General features: G+C 48.7%; 1 protein-coding gene across 8 annotated transcripts in view; it reads right to left on the reverse strand.

Annotated features, from left to right (window-relative positions):
* The window catches only part of DAPK1 (death associated protein kinase 1), a 176,547-nt gene that overhangs the window by 28,765 nt on the left and 129,944 nt on the right, over positions 1–17,838 (reverse strand). For 7 of the 8 annotated variants that reach the window (XM_058565482.1, XM_058565484.1, XM_058565487.1 and 4 more), the window contains 5 exons: positions 16,633–16,731; positions 15,554–15,751; positions 13,947–14,144; positions 9,077–9,175; positions 2,311–2,388 (listed from right to left, as the gene is read on the reverse strand). In XM_058565482.1, the coding sequence (XP_058421465.1) occupies positions 2,311–2,388; positions 9,077–9,175; positions 13,947–14,144; positions 15,554–15,751; positions 16,633–16,731 (672 nt within the window). The remainder of the gene's footprint in view (positions 1–2,310; positions 2,389–9,076; positions 9,176–13,946; positions 14,145–15,553; positions 15,752–16,632; positions 16,732–17,838) is intronic. The other variant, XM_058565486.1, reaches the window with a different exon arrangement.

The raw sequence follows: 17,838 nt of genomic DNA on the forward strand, positions 1-17,838 counted from the left end.
ATCTGTTCTTAAATAAAAGAAGGGACCCCCCCCCAAGGGGCAGATGGGTACAAACACAGCACCGCCCAAGAAAAGCCAGGTAACTGCGCCAGAGGAGGGCGTTTCCCGGGCGAGCCATCAGACGACTGGAGATCAGGGGTCTGCCATGGATTTTTGATTCAAGATGCGTGGCCTGCACCTTCCCGTGCGCTGCTGCTCTATAATAAGAGCGTCTGAGATGGTGAAGAGCACTGCACACCCGGCAAGAATGTGGAACCGCATTTTCCAGAGTGCTACACTGTGAGAGGCCTGCCCGTTTCAGCCGAGCCCGCAAACACCCGGCGAGCACGACGCTCTGCTCAGGTCACGACGGCGGTGCCGCAACGTGGCAGCTGAAAATCCTTCTCTGGAATTTGGGAAACCTGAGAAGACCTGACCCAGCACGTCTGTAGATCTGGTAAGGTGTCAAGTCTAATCAAGTGTTTCCTTCTACCAGTGGACCGTCAGAGGGACCAAATAATTAACAGTAAAAAATGCCTGCTCATCCAGCCTGTGGAAAGGCCGGATTTCATTTCAGTTGCTTTTCACTGACGATGGACGCGATAAGGGGTAGTCGATTTAGAACAGCCCTTATATTGTGACACTTTGTCTATAAACCTGTAAAACTCCGGTGCAGGGCTCCCTACTGTAAAATCCCGCAAAAGTCAAGGGTTGCAAACTGGTAGCCTCTGAGTCAATTTTGCCTGGAGTTGTGTTTCGTCGGGCTGACATATCAAATAGGGTAAATTTAAAGATGAGGAGCTCTTCTGTGGAAGTTCATTATTGATTTGCTGGCCATGACTGAGTCTTAGGCGCCACTCCCCTCTTGTTTTGCTTGTAAACAAAAACGTTTCCCTTATTTTTCTCATCCAAATTCTCCCTCACAAGGAGAGGGTCCTGGTGGTACAGAGGGGAGAACACGGAGCATACACTTAATTTATGGAGTTCCTGTAAGAACGTGTGAGTAAGCCTAGGGAAACTTTTCCAGACTGATCTCTTTCTGGAATTTCCAAAACAAAGGAGAGACTGAATCCCTGTAGCGGCTGGAGAGCTCAGTGTCCTCACCGTTTGCCCAGTGCCACTGTGGCCAGTTCAGACTCCACAACACAAAGGTGTGAAGACAAATTATCCCCCCAGCTCACTCCAAGCCCTGGGAAAGAAATTATTCCAATCTACCTGTCTTCCCCAACCTAGGACCCTGGGACACTAGGAAACTCAAGCTTTCAGTCGCTGTGAAAGTTAAGATACTCTCATCCCTCCCCAGGCACTTTTCTGTTTACATGGCAGGCCCTTTGTGGGATACTCAGAGCTTATTTTGGACAACACCTTTTCAATGAGCACTTAAATTGACTGAATTATTTTATTTCTATAAAGTTTGTTTTTTGAAAAATTACTACATGATTATTATAGGAAATTTGGAAAAATACCATAATGTTTAAAGAAGAAAATGTTAATTACAATAGCAAATCCAAAGACACCATTGTTAACATTTTCTTTCTATGCATTTTTAAAAAACATACTAGGGATTATAATGTGCACAATTTGTCTTCTGCTTTGATGCCCAGGAACATCTTAAGCATTAAACTCCTATTACTAAAACCTCTTCAAAAATATTTTAATGGCCAAAACCCCTGTATTCTATAGCTGTATAACAATTTACTAGAGATGACTGCTGGTTATCTGATGTTTCCAGTTTTTATTACTGTATTATAAATAACACTGCAGTGAACATCTTTGTTCATTAAACCCTTTTTTCCCCATATTTCTTTAGGATAGAGGCTCACACATAGAGTTCCTGGCTTAAAGAATATGACTATTTGGAAGTTTCTCCACACCCACTGCTTTGATGGAGGCTGGAAAGGCACACCTGCATTTACTTATTTTTGTCAGGTTTCCTTAAACCGTAGAGCACGGATGTGTGATAAACCGGGCGTGAGTGATATCCTGGAGCGCAACATTAAGAGGAGGGGAGCAGAGAGCAGCTTTCCCATTTCCTCTCCTTTACAGGGGGCAGGGGGGGTAGTTACTACAGAGAGGGCGGGAGGAGGGAAACCAGGCACAGCAACTGCAAAGAGGCCGAACGACTTCCAAGTCCAGGAGCAACAGCAGGATGGCTGGCAGATGCATTTAGCCAACTGTTTGCAAACCACGGGGCAGGGGCCGGCGCCGGCGCCTTTCATACCACCTGTGCGTCCAAGGCCTCATTTTGTTCATTTTCATGTTTACAAGGGAAAAGACAGAACTTTTCACATTAAAACAGAGAATTTCAGACCAATAAACAGAATTTCTCACCTTTCGGAGTCTTGCAAGGAGACCTGCTACATGTTCATGCTGTTCCGATTTAGCAAGATCTTCTGCCGTCTTTCCATCCTGTTGGAGAAAAATAATTAGTCTTTTTCTTCACCACAAAGAGCTGTGTGTTCCAGACACCAATCCGTCATCGGAGGCGGAAGCAAGCGTAACGGGTGTCAGAAGCAAATAAGGTGGGCAGAGAGAGCGTGCCCTGATTCTTTCACTATCTGTGGAATCTATTTCACCTGACTGTCCAGGAAAGGACGAGCAGAAGTAGGAAGACATTGTGAATTGGGGCCCTGCGATCCAACGGTGAGCCGACGCGGGCCCACGGGCATTAGTTAGTCCGCCGTGGCCCCTCGTGAATGGGCAGACTCCTGTGTCCTGAGCCCCTGTCCAATCAGGCAGGAAGCAAAGTCGGTCGTCAGATGCCAGGTTCTAGTCAGTGCAGGCTCACATCTCAGAGCCCTGCGTGGACCGCCCTCAGCACGCAGACCACGCTAGTTACACGGGATTACTGTGTGTTCCAAAGAAAAGGCTGAGCTTCACACACAATTTTGATCTTCAGATTTTCGGTGAACATACAAGGAGGAAACAGGGTCCCTGGCACTTCGGCGTTTGCTTTTTAATTAGATCACTGTTGAAACTCTCCTGGCTAAGGTGAGCTGAGCACCTCTAATACTCCGTGCCTGATCCAGCTCAGCGCTGATGTGCGGTCATCCTCAGTCACTCCTGGGTGGCGGGAACCCTGGCTGTTCACAGGCCACTGGGGGAAATGGAGGCTGAGGGACTGTTCTGCTGCAACTTTAGACATCATTCCAAATTTAAAAGTAGACAGATGAGAAGCAATTTCCAAATAAATAAAAGCGATACTTTTTAAACAAGAATAAGAAACATTTTGGCCTCTCTCCATGTCTTTCAGTAACAGCTGAAGTTCCCTTCCCGTGGAAGCTTAGGGATGCCCGAAAGCTGCTTAGCAGCACACCTTCCAATTTCTCAGCTCAAGTCACCATCCGAGCCACGCGCCAGTCCCATTAGAGCAGTTTCTCCACCTCGGCGCTATCGACCTGTGACGGGACAGTTCTGTTGTGGGGGCTGTCCTGCGCACTGCAGGATGTTTAGCAGCATCCCTGGCCTCGACCACCAGATGCCAGTAGCACTCCCCTACTTGTGACAACCTGGCGTCTCCAGACAGTGCCAAGTGTTCCCTGGGGCGAGATGCCCCAGCTGAGAACCAGCGCCTGAGGCTGCCGGTCCGGGCTCAGCCGGGGCTGAAGCAGGTATCCCATGAGGGATTCTTGCCCAACTCTCCAGATCCTTCACCGACATGGTAAGAAAGGCCTGAGTTCGGCAGTTCTCAAACTCCCCGCACACTGGAATCCCCGGGTCTTTAAGAACTCCTGCTGCCTGGCTCCCCACTGGCTGCTCTGCTTTCATCAGTGTGGGGTGGGACCTGGGCATCGGGGTTCTGAGAGCTCCCACGAGATTCTACTGTGCAGCAACGTTTGGGAAGCGCTGTCCTACCTGGAAGAAATTTGAGCCTCGACTTAAGTTTTCTGTCTTCTGGCATGTCTGGCCATAACATTTATTTCCCTCGGAGGCCTCCAGTCTGCACATTGCACAGGCAGAGGACGCTCACTGGCAGAGTTCCTCTCCACCAAGAAGCCTCTCGAGTGACAGGAAAACTGCCCTCAACAATTCCTTACGTGTGCGCAGCACTGTACAGTTTGCAGACACGTTGCTCTAAAGCACACCTTTCAGGCTCCCAAAAGCAATGCCTGCCAGTGTGGTAGAAAGTTTGAACTTTGCAGTTAGAAGGACCCAGGTTTTAGTCCTGATCCTGCCCCTCACCGGTTGTGTGGTCAGTCACTCGGCCTCCCAGAGCCTGGGTTTCTTCATCTGCAAGATGGGAAACCACCCCGTCACCACACAGGTTCTTGAGCAGATTAGAGAAAACCAAATGGAAAGAACCAGTGAAGTGCTGGGCGCAGAAAAAGCAAGCAGCAGTAACTATCAATAAAAGAGCCGAGAATCTCCCCCAACTCCCTGGCTTTCCGTCCAAGAGGGAAAGTGGTAGGAAGTGGATCTGTGCATTCTGGCCTTGTTCTATTGTGAGCCCCTGAGTGAGGTGCTAACTCCATGTGCTGCGCCTGGCCCATGAGCAATCCTCACACTCACTGCCCTCCTTGTTACAAACAATGGTCCAGGAAGGCCTAACCGAGAAGGTGATATCTGAGCCAAAAACCCGAAGGAAGTGAGAGCAAGCCATTTGCATACCTAGAAGAAGTTCTGCAAAGAACAGCAAGTGCAAAGGCCCCAAGGCAGCAGGATGACTGTCATGTTTGAAGAATATCAAAGAAGCTCATGTGGCTGGTGCAGGGGGAGCAAGTGATGGGGTCAGGGAGGCAATGTGAAGGCCAGATCTTTAGGGGCGCCCCCATCATAAAGACTTTTACCCTGCTGGAGGGTCCAAGCAGAGGAGGGACGTGATCTGACTTATGTTTGAACAGGGTCACACAGGGTGCTGTGTGAGGAACAGACTGTGGACAGGTGAGGGTGGAAACAGGGAGACCAGTGAGGAGACTAGGACAAATTACAGAAGATCATGGCCAAGGGCTCACAGCCTCATGGGAGAATCAGAGTCAATTCCAACAGGGCAAGAGAGTGGGGCAAATCGTACCTGCTGAAGGGGGCTAGGAAAGAGGAGGCTTCCTGGGGCTCCAGTTGAATGTGGAAAGATCAGGAGTTAGTGTCCCGGAATCTTCTTGCCACTAACCTCATCTGCTGCTATGTGCCTGGCACCTGCTCTCAGGCATTACAAGTCTCTCACTATGAAGGCGAGTGTGTGTGTGCACGTGTGCACAGGTGCTGTTCTTAGGCGTTAAGTCTCTCACTATGAAGGCGGGGGTGTGTGTGTGCATGTGTGCACAGGTGCTGTGCCCAGCGCCTGCTCTCAGGCGTTAAGTCTCTCCCTATGAAGGTGGGGGTGTGTGTGTGCACGTGTGCGCAGGTGCTGTTCTTAGGCGTTAAGTCTCTCACTATGAAGGCAGGGGTGTGTGTGCACGTGTGAGCAGGTGCTGTGTGCCCGGAGCCTGCTCTCAGGCGTTGAGTCTCTCACCATGAAGGCAGGGGTGTGTGTGCACGTGTGTGCAGTTGCTGTGTGCCCGGAGCCTGCTCTCAGGCGTAAAGTCTCTCACCATGAAGGCAGGGGTGTGTGTGCACGTGTGCGCAGGTGCTGTGTGCCTGGAGCCTGCTCTCAGGCGTTGAGTCTCTCACCATGAAGGCAGGGGTGTGTGTGTGCACGTGTGCGCAGGTGCTGTGTGCCTGGAGCCTGCTCTCAGGCGTTGAGTCTCTCACCATGAAGGCAGGGGTGTGTGTGTGCACGTGTGCGCAGGTGCTGTGTGCCTGGAGCCTGCTCTCAGGCGTTGAGTCTCTCACCATGAAGGCAGGGGTGTGTGTGTGCACGTGTGCGCAGGTGCTGTGTGCCTGGAGCCTGCTCTCAGGCGTTGAGTCTCTCACCATGAAGGCAGGGGTGTGTGTGTGCACGTGTGCGCAGGTGCTGTGTGCCTGGAGCCTGCTCTCAGGCGTTGAGTCTCTCACCATGAAGGCAGGGGTGTGTGTGTGCACGTGTGCGCAGGTGCTGTGTGCCTGGAGCCTGCTCTCAGGCGTTGAGTCTCTCACTATGAAGGCAGGGGTGTGTGTGTGCACGTGTGCGCAGGTGCTGTGTGCCTGGAGCCTGCTCTCAGGCGTTGAGTCTCTCACTATGAAGGCAGGGGTGTGTGTGCACGTGTGCGCAGGTGCTGTGTGCCTGGAGCCTGCTCTCAGGCGTTGAGTCTCTCACTATGAAGGCAGGGGTGTGTGTGCACGTGTGCGCAGGTGCTGTGTGCCTGGAGCCTGCTCTCAGGCGTTGAGTCTCTCACTATGAAGGCGGGGGTGTGTGTGCACGTGCTGTGTGCAGGGGAAGAAGGTGGAAACAGCAGATCCCAGAGGAAAGAACAGCCTATGCCAACTCGATGAGGGGCAGTGAGCGAGGGGCAAACCAGGATGTGCAAATAGTCCCGTTCATTCGGTACAGCTAAGGGAGTGCACGGTGAAGGGTGAGGCTGGCGGTGGGCAGCAGCCAGGCCATGGCAGACACATCCTGCAGGCAACGAAGCCCCAGGATGATTTGAAATTGGAGCACATTATAGATGGGCTTTTCCAGAACAATAAATGTGGTGGGATGGAACTGTTGAAAGGATATTTTGCATATTTTCTGCTAAATGAAATATATTAGTGAAATTAATATCCTCAGTTTCTTTTCCTTTTTGGATGTGGCTTCTAGAAAATTCAGAATGACACACGTAGCACGCATCATCATTCTACTGGAGATGTCCCTAGCACGGAGCACGGTGGCACGATGACCGCCTGCTCCCCTGCTTGAGCCTGTGCCGGCCGGCCCTGCTCTGAGCCCTCGGTGTCCACATGCCTGCGGGGCGGCCATGTGCAGTCTAGCCCAAGGCTCCTCCACCGTGCCCCGGCCTCGCCACGCCAGCTCTGGCCCACTGGCCTCTGGTTCCGCAAAGGCCCTGTGGCCTCCAAGCTCAGCCTTGGCACGTGGTGCTCTGCACCCTCTCTCTGAGGGGCGCTCCCGTCCCCCCGCAACTCCCTCAGGGCCTGGTGCTTAACTCGCACTCCAGTAACTGTGTGTTCACGTGGTGACTCTTGGGTCTGACTCTCTCGTCAGACTGGAGGTTTCCTGCGGGAGGGGAGCCACCTGTCTTGGCCTCACTGTGTTCCCTGGCCTGAGCAGTGCCTGGTGCTCAGTATTTGCAGAATGAATAAATGAGTGAAGAAATGAGCGAGGCTCCATGAAGTCCACTTGCAGGTACTAGGGAGGCACAGTCACGACCAGGGGAGGCATCTGTAATGAGCGGGGAAGGGTGCGAGAGCAAGGAGATACACTGAGGGCAAGAAAACAGCTGGTGTGGGGAAGGACAGAGGGGCATGACCCGGGGGGCCCACAGAGGTCGTGGGGCAGCCCCAAGGACTCCGCTGAGGCCAGAGGCCAACCATTTTAGTGGCCCCAACCTGACTGCCAGGTTTGGCAGAAGCCAGCTGCTGCCATCTTCAAAGCCATCCTCGACAGTTTGTTTTTTTTGAAGCAATATCTGTGACAAAAAAATACTTTCCTCATAAAAATGCATATAAATGCCCTGTCGTGGAGTAACTGAACCATGAACCAAGACACGGTTGGGCAGGTTTTGGTAATAACTCATCAGGCCTAGAGGTCCACACGTGGCGTGTGTGGGTCTGTGATGGGCGAGGAGGTGCTCTGAGAAGGCGACAGTCCCGTGAAAACACTGGTAATCCCTGGGCCTGCACTCCGCAGAGAGCAGACCCACTACTTGTGGGGAGAGAATGCCGTCAAGGTGACACTAGTGCAGTCAGGGAGGCCACGTCCTGGAACAGGGGTTGGCAAACACTTTCTGCAAAGGAACAGACAGTAGATATTTTGGGTTCTGTGGGCCATAGGGTCTCTGTTACAACTGCTCAACTGTGCCTTTGTAGCGTGAAAGCAGCCATAGATAATACGTAAATGTGAGCACGGTTCCGTCTCAATAAACCTTTATGTACACAATCATGCGGCAGGCTGGATTTGGCCTGAGGACCCATAGCTTGCCAATCCCTCTATGACTCTCAAGAAATGAGGCTCTCCTTCCAGCCTCAGGGCCCCCATCTCCCCAAGGTTGGCCGCCATATTTTAAAACTCCACTGAATCTCCTTAGAGAAACACTGTGTCAGCAAAGCGCTAGTGACTTTCAGGACTCTCCCCATGAGATAATGGAGGGTCAACCCACCATTGGGCCAGAAACAAGTCAAATGATAGTATCTCACTGCAGGGGTAAAACGGCAACCTCATCTCACTAGCTGACATGTTCTTCCTCTTTGGTATTTCATAAAATGTGAATCAAAGGGTTTCTTCTGCAGGAAGGTACCAGGTCTGGAATGGGGAGTGGGGAGCGAGGGAAACTGAAGAAATCTCATTTAAAAATATTTTGCAGGCCTCAGGACAAAGCTAGACTTTTTTTTTTTTTTTTTTTTTTTTGGTGAGGAGATCAGCCCTGTGCTAACATCTGCCAATCCTTCCCTTTTTTTGCTGAGGAAGACTGGCCCTGGGCTAACATCTGTGCCCACCTTCCTCCACTTTATATGGGACGCCACCACAGCATGGCTTGCCAAGCAGTGCATCTGTGCGCACCTGGGATCCGAACCGGCGATCCCCGGGCCGCCGCAGCTTGCCCCTAAAGCTAGACTTTTTAAACAAGAGAGAACAGCTCTTTGCCTAGCGGTGGCATGGCAGCCTGGCCTCACAGGGTAGAGGTGGCAACTGTTCCCCACACACCCAGGGGCCCTTCCTCCTTCCTCCACGAAAGCCCACGGCCCCTCCAGTGCCCTGCAGTGGAGGGGGAGCATTTAGGAAAGGAAAACACACACATGCAACAAAACACGCAAAGGCACTTGTGTAACATGGGCAACAAGAAGCCAGTGGAAAAGGCAGGCCTTCCCGGCAGTGCGGCCTGCTGAAATGAGAAGAGGATGAAGCGTTAACTGGAGATGGCCCTGGGTTTGAGTGGGCAAATGTTTACATAACTGCAGTGGAGGAGTTGAAGCTTAATAGCAGCTTGTCTGCTTTAGGATGTAGTTGCCAAGAAGTTCCTTCCCCCTTGAGTCCTTGAAGCCTGAAAGGTTTTCAGTTGCTTTCTCCTGCCAGAAGCCTACTCACCGAGGTCAGCGCCTCCACATTGGCGCCTGTCAGACAGAGGTAGCGGACCACGTCCAGAATCCCATTGTTGGCTGCCAGATGTAGAGGTGTTCGTCCATACTGGAAGAGACAAAAAAGACCCAAGACAGTCCTTCTCATGACTGCTGCTGGGGATGACAGTTATGGAGTCCATCCCATGGGCCAGCACTGTGTAAGGGATCTGGGATCCACCAGAGAGAAACAGGAGGTGCGGTCTCCGTTCTCCAGAAACTTGCCACCTCCTGAGGGCGGCAAGCCAAGCAGAGTGTTTTCAAGTATTCTTCAGTTAAAAAGAGTCACTTCAAAATAAAACTTCAAAGGATGAAAGAGTGGGAGGTTTATCATAACATAACTAAATTAAGTCTCCTGCTGCACTGGTAGAAAGGAGGCATGAGTCAGGGCCTGAGGGCCTCAAACTTCCAGAAAGATCTGCGCCATGGTTCACATTTAGACACAGCAAGGGAAGAAGGGATGGAAGGACCGCCACTGAAGTCACTCTAATGAGATGAGATTCCAAGGCCATGCCCACAATTTTTCACGCCTGTGGTTCCCAAACTGTGTGCCAAGGCACCTCAGGGCACTGCAATGAATTCATGGGGTGCTGAGGAATATTTTAAAGTTTTGATGGAACCAACAGGCTCAGACACCAGGTGAACTACTAGCTCCAGGTAGTTCAGAGTCTCAACATTAGACTGCACTGCCTTTCTTTCAATGGCATCATGTCCACACAGCAGGGGGCTGTTGGTTGCTGTAATAAGAAGTATCTTAAGAAAATCAATGTGGAACGGGAAACAAGCGTGGTGGTGTCCAATCTGAGTCAAAATTTGAGGAGCTGTGAGGTGCCCAACAAGCACACACATCCCATTAGTATGCAATTGTGGTTATGTAAGAATGAAATAAAAATATTAGTTTTCTTTCAATTTATGTGGATCATTTATTCCAATAGCTACTAAGTTGTTATCACATAAATACTTACTAAGTTGTTTGGACCAAGCTACTTAATAAACAGAACTGTTACGTATTTCTTTTGCTCTACGGGAACCATGAAAAAATATCACTGAGACACCATGGACATTGTGACCTGAGAAAGTCTGGGTACCTCTGATTTATGCTGTTTATCTGCAAATAAAGGTTTCTGTTATGAAGTTAACACACGCTCAGTTAGAACATCTAAACAACACAGGCGGATACCTGGTAGAAAATGGAAGTCGTCCTCCCATCCTCTACCCCTCCCCGCAAGATCCCCTGCTCAGAGCTAGCCCTACTTAATTCTGCGGTGCATGTCCTTCCAAGCTTTTATCTATGAATCTGTAAAAGGAGACAAAAAATTTGAAAAGCCAAGAAATGATCATACTCCACATTCTGTTTTGTCACTTGCTTCATTCACCTAACAATAGATTGCAAATACTTTCCCATGTCTGTTACTAAACCTACTACATTCTTTTGGATACCTAAATAATATTCAATATATGGATGTGTCATAATTCACTTAGCCAGCCTGCTTAGGATGGATACTTAAGATGGTTCCAATTCCTTGCTATTATAAATAGTGCTGCAATGTGTATATATATTTATGTTTCATTTACTGTTATCTTCTAGAGTGATTTGGAAAGCAGATATTAAGATTTCAAATATCCTCGAGTTAAAGTGAGACGGCAAAGAGGTGTGGAAGATTTGGAGGAAATGTTTGGGTTCACGTGTAAGGCAGATAACCTTGGTTATAGGACGTATAGTTTCATTGGAAGGAAGAGGACGAGGAGAAGTGTGCTGAAGAAAGGGGACTAGGAAGTTTACACTTTTGAAGGCCCCCATTTTGACAGAACAAACCCCAAACTCCTGAGCATTAGATTCAGGGTCTTTCACCGTCTGGACCCGATGTCCCTCTCCAGGGGCATCTTCTCTCTTACCCCCAGTCTCTCCCTCCCTAAAAACCTACACCACATCAGCTACAGACGTGTCCAGACAGCCGCCAAACACACACGCCCGCCTCCCTCGGTGTGCACCATGCTTTCCCCCCCTCTTCATCTGTGCGAGTCCCACCCGCTGTAAATGACCACCTCAGAAAAGCTTTCTCCGGTCTCTTTATTTATGTTTTTTTGTGTGAGGAAGACCAGTCCTGAGCTAACGTCCACGCTAATCCTCCTCTTTTTGCTGAGGAAGACGGGCCCTGAGCTAACATCTATTGCCAATCCTCCTCCTTTTTTTTTCCCCCAAAGCCCCAGTAGATAGTTGTATGTCATAGTTGCACATCCTTCTAGTTGCTGTATGTGGGACGCAGCCTCAGCATGGCCGGAGAAGCAGTGCGTTGGTGCACGCCCAGGATCCGAACCCGGGCCGCCAGTAGCGAAGGGCGAGCACTTAACCGCTAAGCCACGGGGCCGGCCCTCTCCGGTCTCTTTAATGTCCACATGTCTGTGTTTCCTCAGACCCGGGCCTCTGTCATGCAGTGACTGCCACAGGAGATGCTATATATTGAGACGTCTGTGTGTCTGTCTAAACGCAGCCTGAGGGCAAGAACTATGCATTCTGCTATCTACAAGCTCCCTCTCCCGGCGTGGCACCGTGCTGTCAGAGAAGGGCGACAAGAAACACTGACGGCCACGGCCTTCTCTCTCATGCTCCCGGGTGTGTGTGTGCGTGTGTGTATGTGCGTGTACACAGAGGGTTAAGGGCCGTGTGCTCTGAGCCCTCTATTTCCTCCCCTCTCGTGTCTTCTCTAATGCATCAAGTTAAATAGCCACTCTCCAGATTTTCCTGTGAGCAGAATGAAGACTGGGAAATGTCTGTTTCCCTGCAATGAGCATCAGAGTGACAAGTTCCTGTCACATACTGATGACAGGGGTAGGATCTGAATGGACATATTCCTCTCTGGGGGAACTGAATCCAGCTAAAGAAAAGGCAGGACACACATGGGAAAGAGTGACAGTCTGCCTGTGGGACATGGGCTGTCACTGTGCCATGTCACACTGACAGCCGGTTACTAGCATGGGACCATACAGCCGATGTGCTTTCGGGGGAAATAATGCCTTCCTCTTACTCTTTTGCACATCTTTTAAGCTCCTCTAGAGCCCCCATCATCTTTCCTAAAATAAAAAAACAAAAAAAGGAATAAAACAACAAAGCTGACACTAACCCTCCTGAAGAGGGTGCAAGACCCAGAAGGCGGCGGTGTGCTGGGCCTCCGTGCGCGGCCAGCAAGCCAGGGAGCCGCGGGCAGACACAACAACACAGGGCTGCCTACCATCAGCCCGCTGCTGCTCCGGCGGGTTCTGAGTAATGGTCTGAACTTGGTCACTGACTCCAAGAGGCTGCAATTACGGAACTAATGAGTTTTGCTTCAGCTGAGCTCAATTCAATGACCGAATCCTCTACTGAACGCCTCTACGTGCCGCTGCTGGGCCGTATGCGGTAAAAACACAAGTTCATGTCGGTATGCATGAACTGCCGTGGCCATCCACAGTATCGGATGGAGAGCTTTCCCACTACTAAGCCAGTGGTTTTTAACATGAAGTCTAGGATTCTCTAGTGGGTATTTACAGAGCATATTTAACAAGCGCACATTTTGCACTCAGGTGTGAGGTGAACACCCGCTCCCTTCTTCACATCAGCGCCAGCAGCACGAGGCGCTCCACTCTTCCGCCTTCACAGGAGACAGCTCACCCCAGATGCTGCGCACAGAGTAGCTCAGCTGTGCGTACAGTGGCCAGGTCTAAAGGAATTCAAATGAGGGCCACGATGTTCCTTGAAGCCGCTTTGTATTCATGTAAAGACTCCTCGAAGGAAAGCCAAGGTCTTGATGCTGCTTAATATTACATTTAGCTCTCCCCTTAAGCCACTTACGTAACTGACTTGGCGAGATTAGAATGGGATAAACTAAGAAAGCAACCAGCATCTAATGGCTAAGACCTAGGATATTGCCTTTTCATATTTCCAGAATGTGAAGATTACCCATTTCAATTTCCATTAGAATTAATCACATAATATTCAAGAGGAATAATTTTTTTGTAGAAGTATAATTTTCCAGCTGTTTCAGATATTAATTCTTTTATCTCAAACAAATCATAATAAAATTCTGTTGGCATGATGTCTGCCATTTATAAACAAACATTTCCCACAATTAAAATTTAATTCTACTTGGACTTTGTTTTAAACACAATCATAGCAGAACAGTGCTTGCCTTGTATGCAGTTACAGGGCTAAAACCACTTGAATATCCAACTGTTCCCTCTCATTTGGAACTGAAAATCTAGATGGTACTCAGGGAAAATGGAAAGTGTTCTAGAAGTCAACATAATGAGATTTTTTTTAAAGCAACCTAGGAGCATGTAATTATTTCTTTTCATTTCTCTATTATTCATCAAATGATAGCATCCCTTTGTCTTACCAAATTTATTTAGCATAAAAAAGATGTTATGGACTTTTGGCCATAAAACCCTCAGTGTGAGAAAGCTAAGAAGAGAAATCTGGTCCCAGGAATCTCAATGACATCATAGCCTCTTAGGTGTTTTCCTGAAGACTTAGTGCTCCAGATAGATGCCCCAATTTGTACCATGTTCTCTGATTCCTCTACAGGAGGGCACACTCTCTCTTGCTCTCACTCTCTAGACGTCCATAAGTGCTAAGCCAGGCTAGGCAGGAAGTGCTTGTTAATGTAATAATTTTCTGTTATTCTAGGAAATTATTCAAAAGTCATATGTGAAATAGTACTTAAAATGGAGAGCCCTATAAAAAAGAACAGGTCTATACGAGCAGTACTGACTTGGAACAATGAAGAGATGCAAAGAGAACCTTGACAGAAACCCAGAAGCAGGTCGACGGACACACACTGCTGGACTCTTTTCTCCAGCTTTACCTTGTTTGAGATATCCAGACTGCAGTTTGCTTCACAGAGGGCCACCACAATCGGCACGTTGCCATCTTTGCAGGCCACGTGGAGGGGGGTGTTGCCGTGCCTGTCTTGGAAATCCACGAGACATCCCTGGCTGATGAGAGTCTGGATGACCTCCATCTGACATCGTCTTACAGCAAGATGCAGAGCAATGTGTCCATCCTGCAACACACACCGGGGCCGTGAGCGTTCCCACTCAAGCACGTGCGCCTGGCCACTCGCCTTTCCAGCCGCCATCGGGCCAGGTTTAATTGGCAATGGGATCACTATTGCAAAGCCTGAAGGAGGATTAAAAACCACGAACTGACTCCCGGGGGTGGGAGAGAGGCTTCCTACTTTCTACTCTGAATAGTCACAGACCAAGCAGACCACCAGCTTGATTAATCTAGGCTTGGCCAGTACAATCAGATAGAAAGACTCGACAATTCTTTTTGTCTCTGAATTTACAGGACTAAAGTAACTGTTGGTACTCCAATGGCCTGTTTCATTGAGCATTTGAAAAACATTTTTAAAAACATTTGCTCAGCAATCTTTCCTAAGAGGAAAGCCTGTTAATTTATACTACACCAGGAGAAACTGGGAAAGCAAGGTGAAGTCATTTGCTCAAGGGCTGTCATACACATGAGAAGCATATATAACATGCTTAACCTCTGCATCCAGCTCAAGACCAGCCTGGGCACTCCTTCCCTATTACAGAATCCCTGGTGAATAGATGTGCTGAGTTTCAGGAGCTGGGTAGAGAGTCTGGAAACATTTCTATAACTTATCAGTCCTAGGGTTTCTCAACCTCAGCACGACTGACACTGGGGCCTGTCCTCCGAGCTGTAATATGTGGCATGTAAGCAGCACCACTGGCCTTTGTCTACTAGACGCCAGCAGTAACGCCCGCTCCTGGTGCGACAAGCAAAAAATGTCTCCAGCTATTACCAAATGTCCCCTGGGGGCAAGGTCGCCCCCAGGTGAGAGCCACTTCTCAGTACCAAGAAAATACTCCACAAATGGCAGTTACCAAGTTAACTACAACGTCCTAAATCTAACCATATATAGCAACATCGCAGCCTCATTTTAAGCACAAGTTCACAATAATAACAGATTACGATGAATTTGTTTAACTAAAAAAGGAACACCTGTTCTAGAATTGCGATTGCCAGACAAATAAGAATGGTTTATTGTCTTTCTACAAAATAGCAGGTGATGAAGTAAATAAACCACGTATTTCTTTGTTTACCTACAAACTAAGAGTGTATTGAAAATTTTAGTCTTATACAAGGATGGCCTTGGGCTCAGTGATCATCATTGCACCTGCTCCAAAGCTAAAAAGGCTAAAAATAAAATAGAGACCAGAGGCAATCAACCAATTCATAAATTTTGTTACATGCCACAAATGAATATTAACTATAAACAGAATCTAGAAAAGTTCACAGAATCTTTGAAACAGAGAAGAGAAAGGGTAATTACAATTTGCTGCATTCAAATTTGTTATTTTAAGTAAACTAATTGAGGAGTCTTGTGGTCCCTCCAGCCCCCCAGATCACTTCTCAGCGAGTGTGATGCATTCACCCACAAAGCACCTTGTCAGAGGCATTTAGGTCAGCTCCGTGTTCAGCCAGACACTCCACGATGTCGTGGTAGCCCCTGGCGGAGGCTGTCAGGAGGGGCGTCTCTCCTTCTCGGTTCTTGATGTTCACGTTGCAGCCAGCCTCACAGAGGGCTTTGGCCACAGAATAATAGCCATGCCAGGCGGCACAGTGCAGGGGGGTTTCTTCCTCCTGGCAGGGAGACAAGTGCACAGAGGAGAATGCCATAATTTGAAAGAAAGTAGAGGGCTGGTGAGAGTCCCGGCTGAATTCGGCAGCAAAGTCAAGGCAGCGGAGAGAAAGAGCTCATGGCTACTGGAGCAAAAATGGGCATGGGTCTGATGTCTCTCCTTCATTAGTTTGCTCTCCTCAACAGTTGTGTGGTGGACAAATTCGGCTTTCTCAGCATTTAACTGACAACTGACTTTAGGGAGCCCATGGAACCATCAGCTCAGCTCTTCTGAACAAGAAGCCCCAGCGTGGTGGTTGGTAGCATCTTTCCTGTACAAGTGCCTTCATTTACTTTATCTGAGACTCCTAACAGCAGGAGAGCACTTCTCTGCAGGAAAATTCTTCCAACAACCTTGCTGCCTCATGTTCTATGCCATTCATATGACATAAAGACGAGCCACATAAACGTACTGCGGCTGTAGCAAGGGAGTGAGTGAGGTACCCATGCTGTAACATGTCAAGGGGCCGGCCACGAGGCCTGTAGGACTGGAAGGCCTATGCGTTCATGAGCAACATCATCAGACACACCGTCTGCAAGAGGCCGTCATAGTGCAGGGGTCACGAGCATGTACTCTAGAACCAGACTGTGGATTCGAATCTGGCTCCACCACTTACGAGTTGTGTGAGCCTCTCTCTGCCTCAGTTTCCTCATCAGTAGCATGACAGTAAGAGTACCTCACCTCATAGGGTTGTCCGGAGGATTAAGTGAATGAGTGAGCGTTAGACAGTGCTTCTCTTTGAGTCCCTGCCCTCTGTAATCTAAGCAGAGACATATCATTTGGCTGCCTGTACGTCCACGCAGAGAGCAGAAGGCAGGGAGGATGTCAGCTCCCACGACTCACCTTGTCCTGGAAATCAGGGTGAGAGCCGAAGCTGCACAGTAACTGAACCACGTCGGCGTGGCCGTAGCGCGCTGCCACGTGGAGGGCTGTCTCTCCAGACTGCAAAAGAAACAGCCAGAGAGTCAGAGTGCCCCCTGGGAGCAGGCTGTGGGCATTACAACACACGGGACTGGAGGCCCACTCCCAGGCACGCCTGGCTCCACGTCCTCCCCTTTGCGGGTGCCCGCCCCCTCGGGCCAGATGCCCCTTTGGTGACTCTGCCAGGGACCTGGGGGCGGAGTGACCATCATGTAGCTAGTGTTAAACCCACACACCTGGCACATCCTGTTTGTCATCAAACCCCCCAAGTGAGAATGCTGTCCCTTCTCTGTGATGGTTGTTCTCAATCTTCTTTATATACTGATGCTTTTAGCTATATGATTTTTTTTAAAAACACAAAATTCCTTTGTAATATTAAGTGCATCACACAGCAGTTATTTATTAACAAGTTTCTGATTTCATTGTCTATGTATAGAAGCTTGTTTCTTATGTTCTCAGAGACATTTAAAAACGTCACTAGTAGCCCATAAAATAACTTTCTGTGAATTAGTAATAGGTGCAACTTCCTTAAGGTATTTTACTTATATTTGCCAAAAATTGTCAGAATAAACTGATGTAAAAAAATAAACAAGATAATTTATAGCCGCCTGACAGAAAACTGCCATAATAACTATGTGTCTTTGATGTGAATGTCATTCGTAGACACAGTGCAGTACACAATCCATGCAACTGTATGTGGCAGCCCTGACTGCACATGACACATTAGTCTACAAGTATGAGAAGGAGAGAAGGGTTGTATGGTAGAATACATAATGGATGAAAGGTAGGAATCCTAGGGGCCGGTTCCAGCCCTGACAACTCACAGGACTGTTGTGTAGACTGAATGAAACATGTATATATGAAAGTAAGGTATCTTGCTAAATCAATAATTTTTATAACATCTTTGCCCAAAAAGCCTTACTTTAAGTACACTGTCTCATTAATCCTTCTAGCATCAGCATTGTCAGCCACTTCAAAGGTGAAGACAATGGTCAAGAGATGTGCCTAACAGCACATGGCGAGCCAACAAGAGGATCAGGACTCAGAGCTCTTCTCGGTTGTCTTTCTAGTGGAACTCGGAGTTTTCATGCTATAGGGAAGGTAATTCACTGCTTGCATATTATGGCA

Source organism: Diceros bicornis, chromosome 22 (assembly GCF_020826845.1).
Source record: "Diceros bicornis minor isolate mBicDic1 chromosome 22, mDicBic1.mat.cur, whole genome shotgun sequence".
Lineage (NCBI taxonomy): Eukaryota > Metazoa > Chordata > Mammalia > Perissodactyla > Rhinocerotidae > Diceros > Diceros bicornis.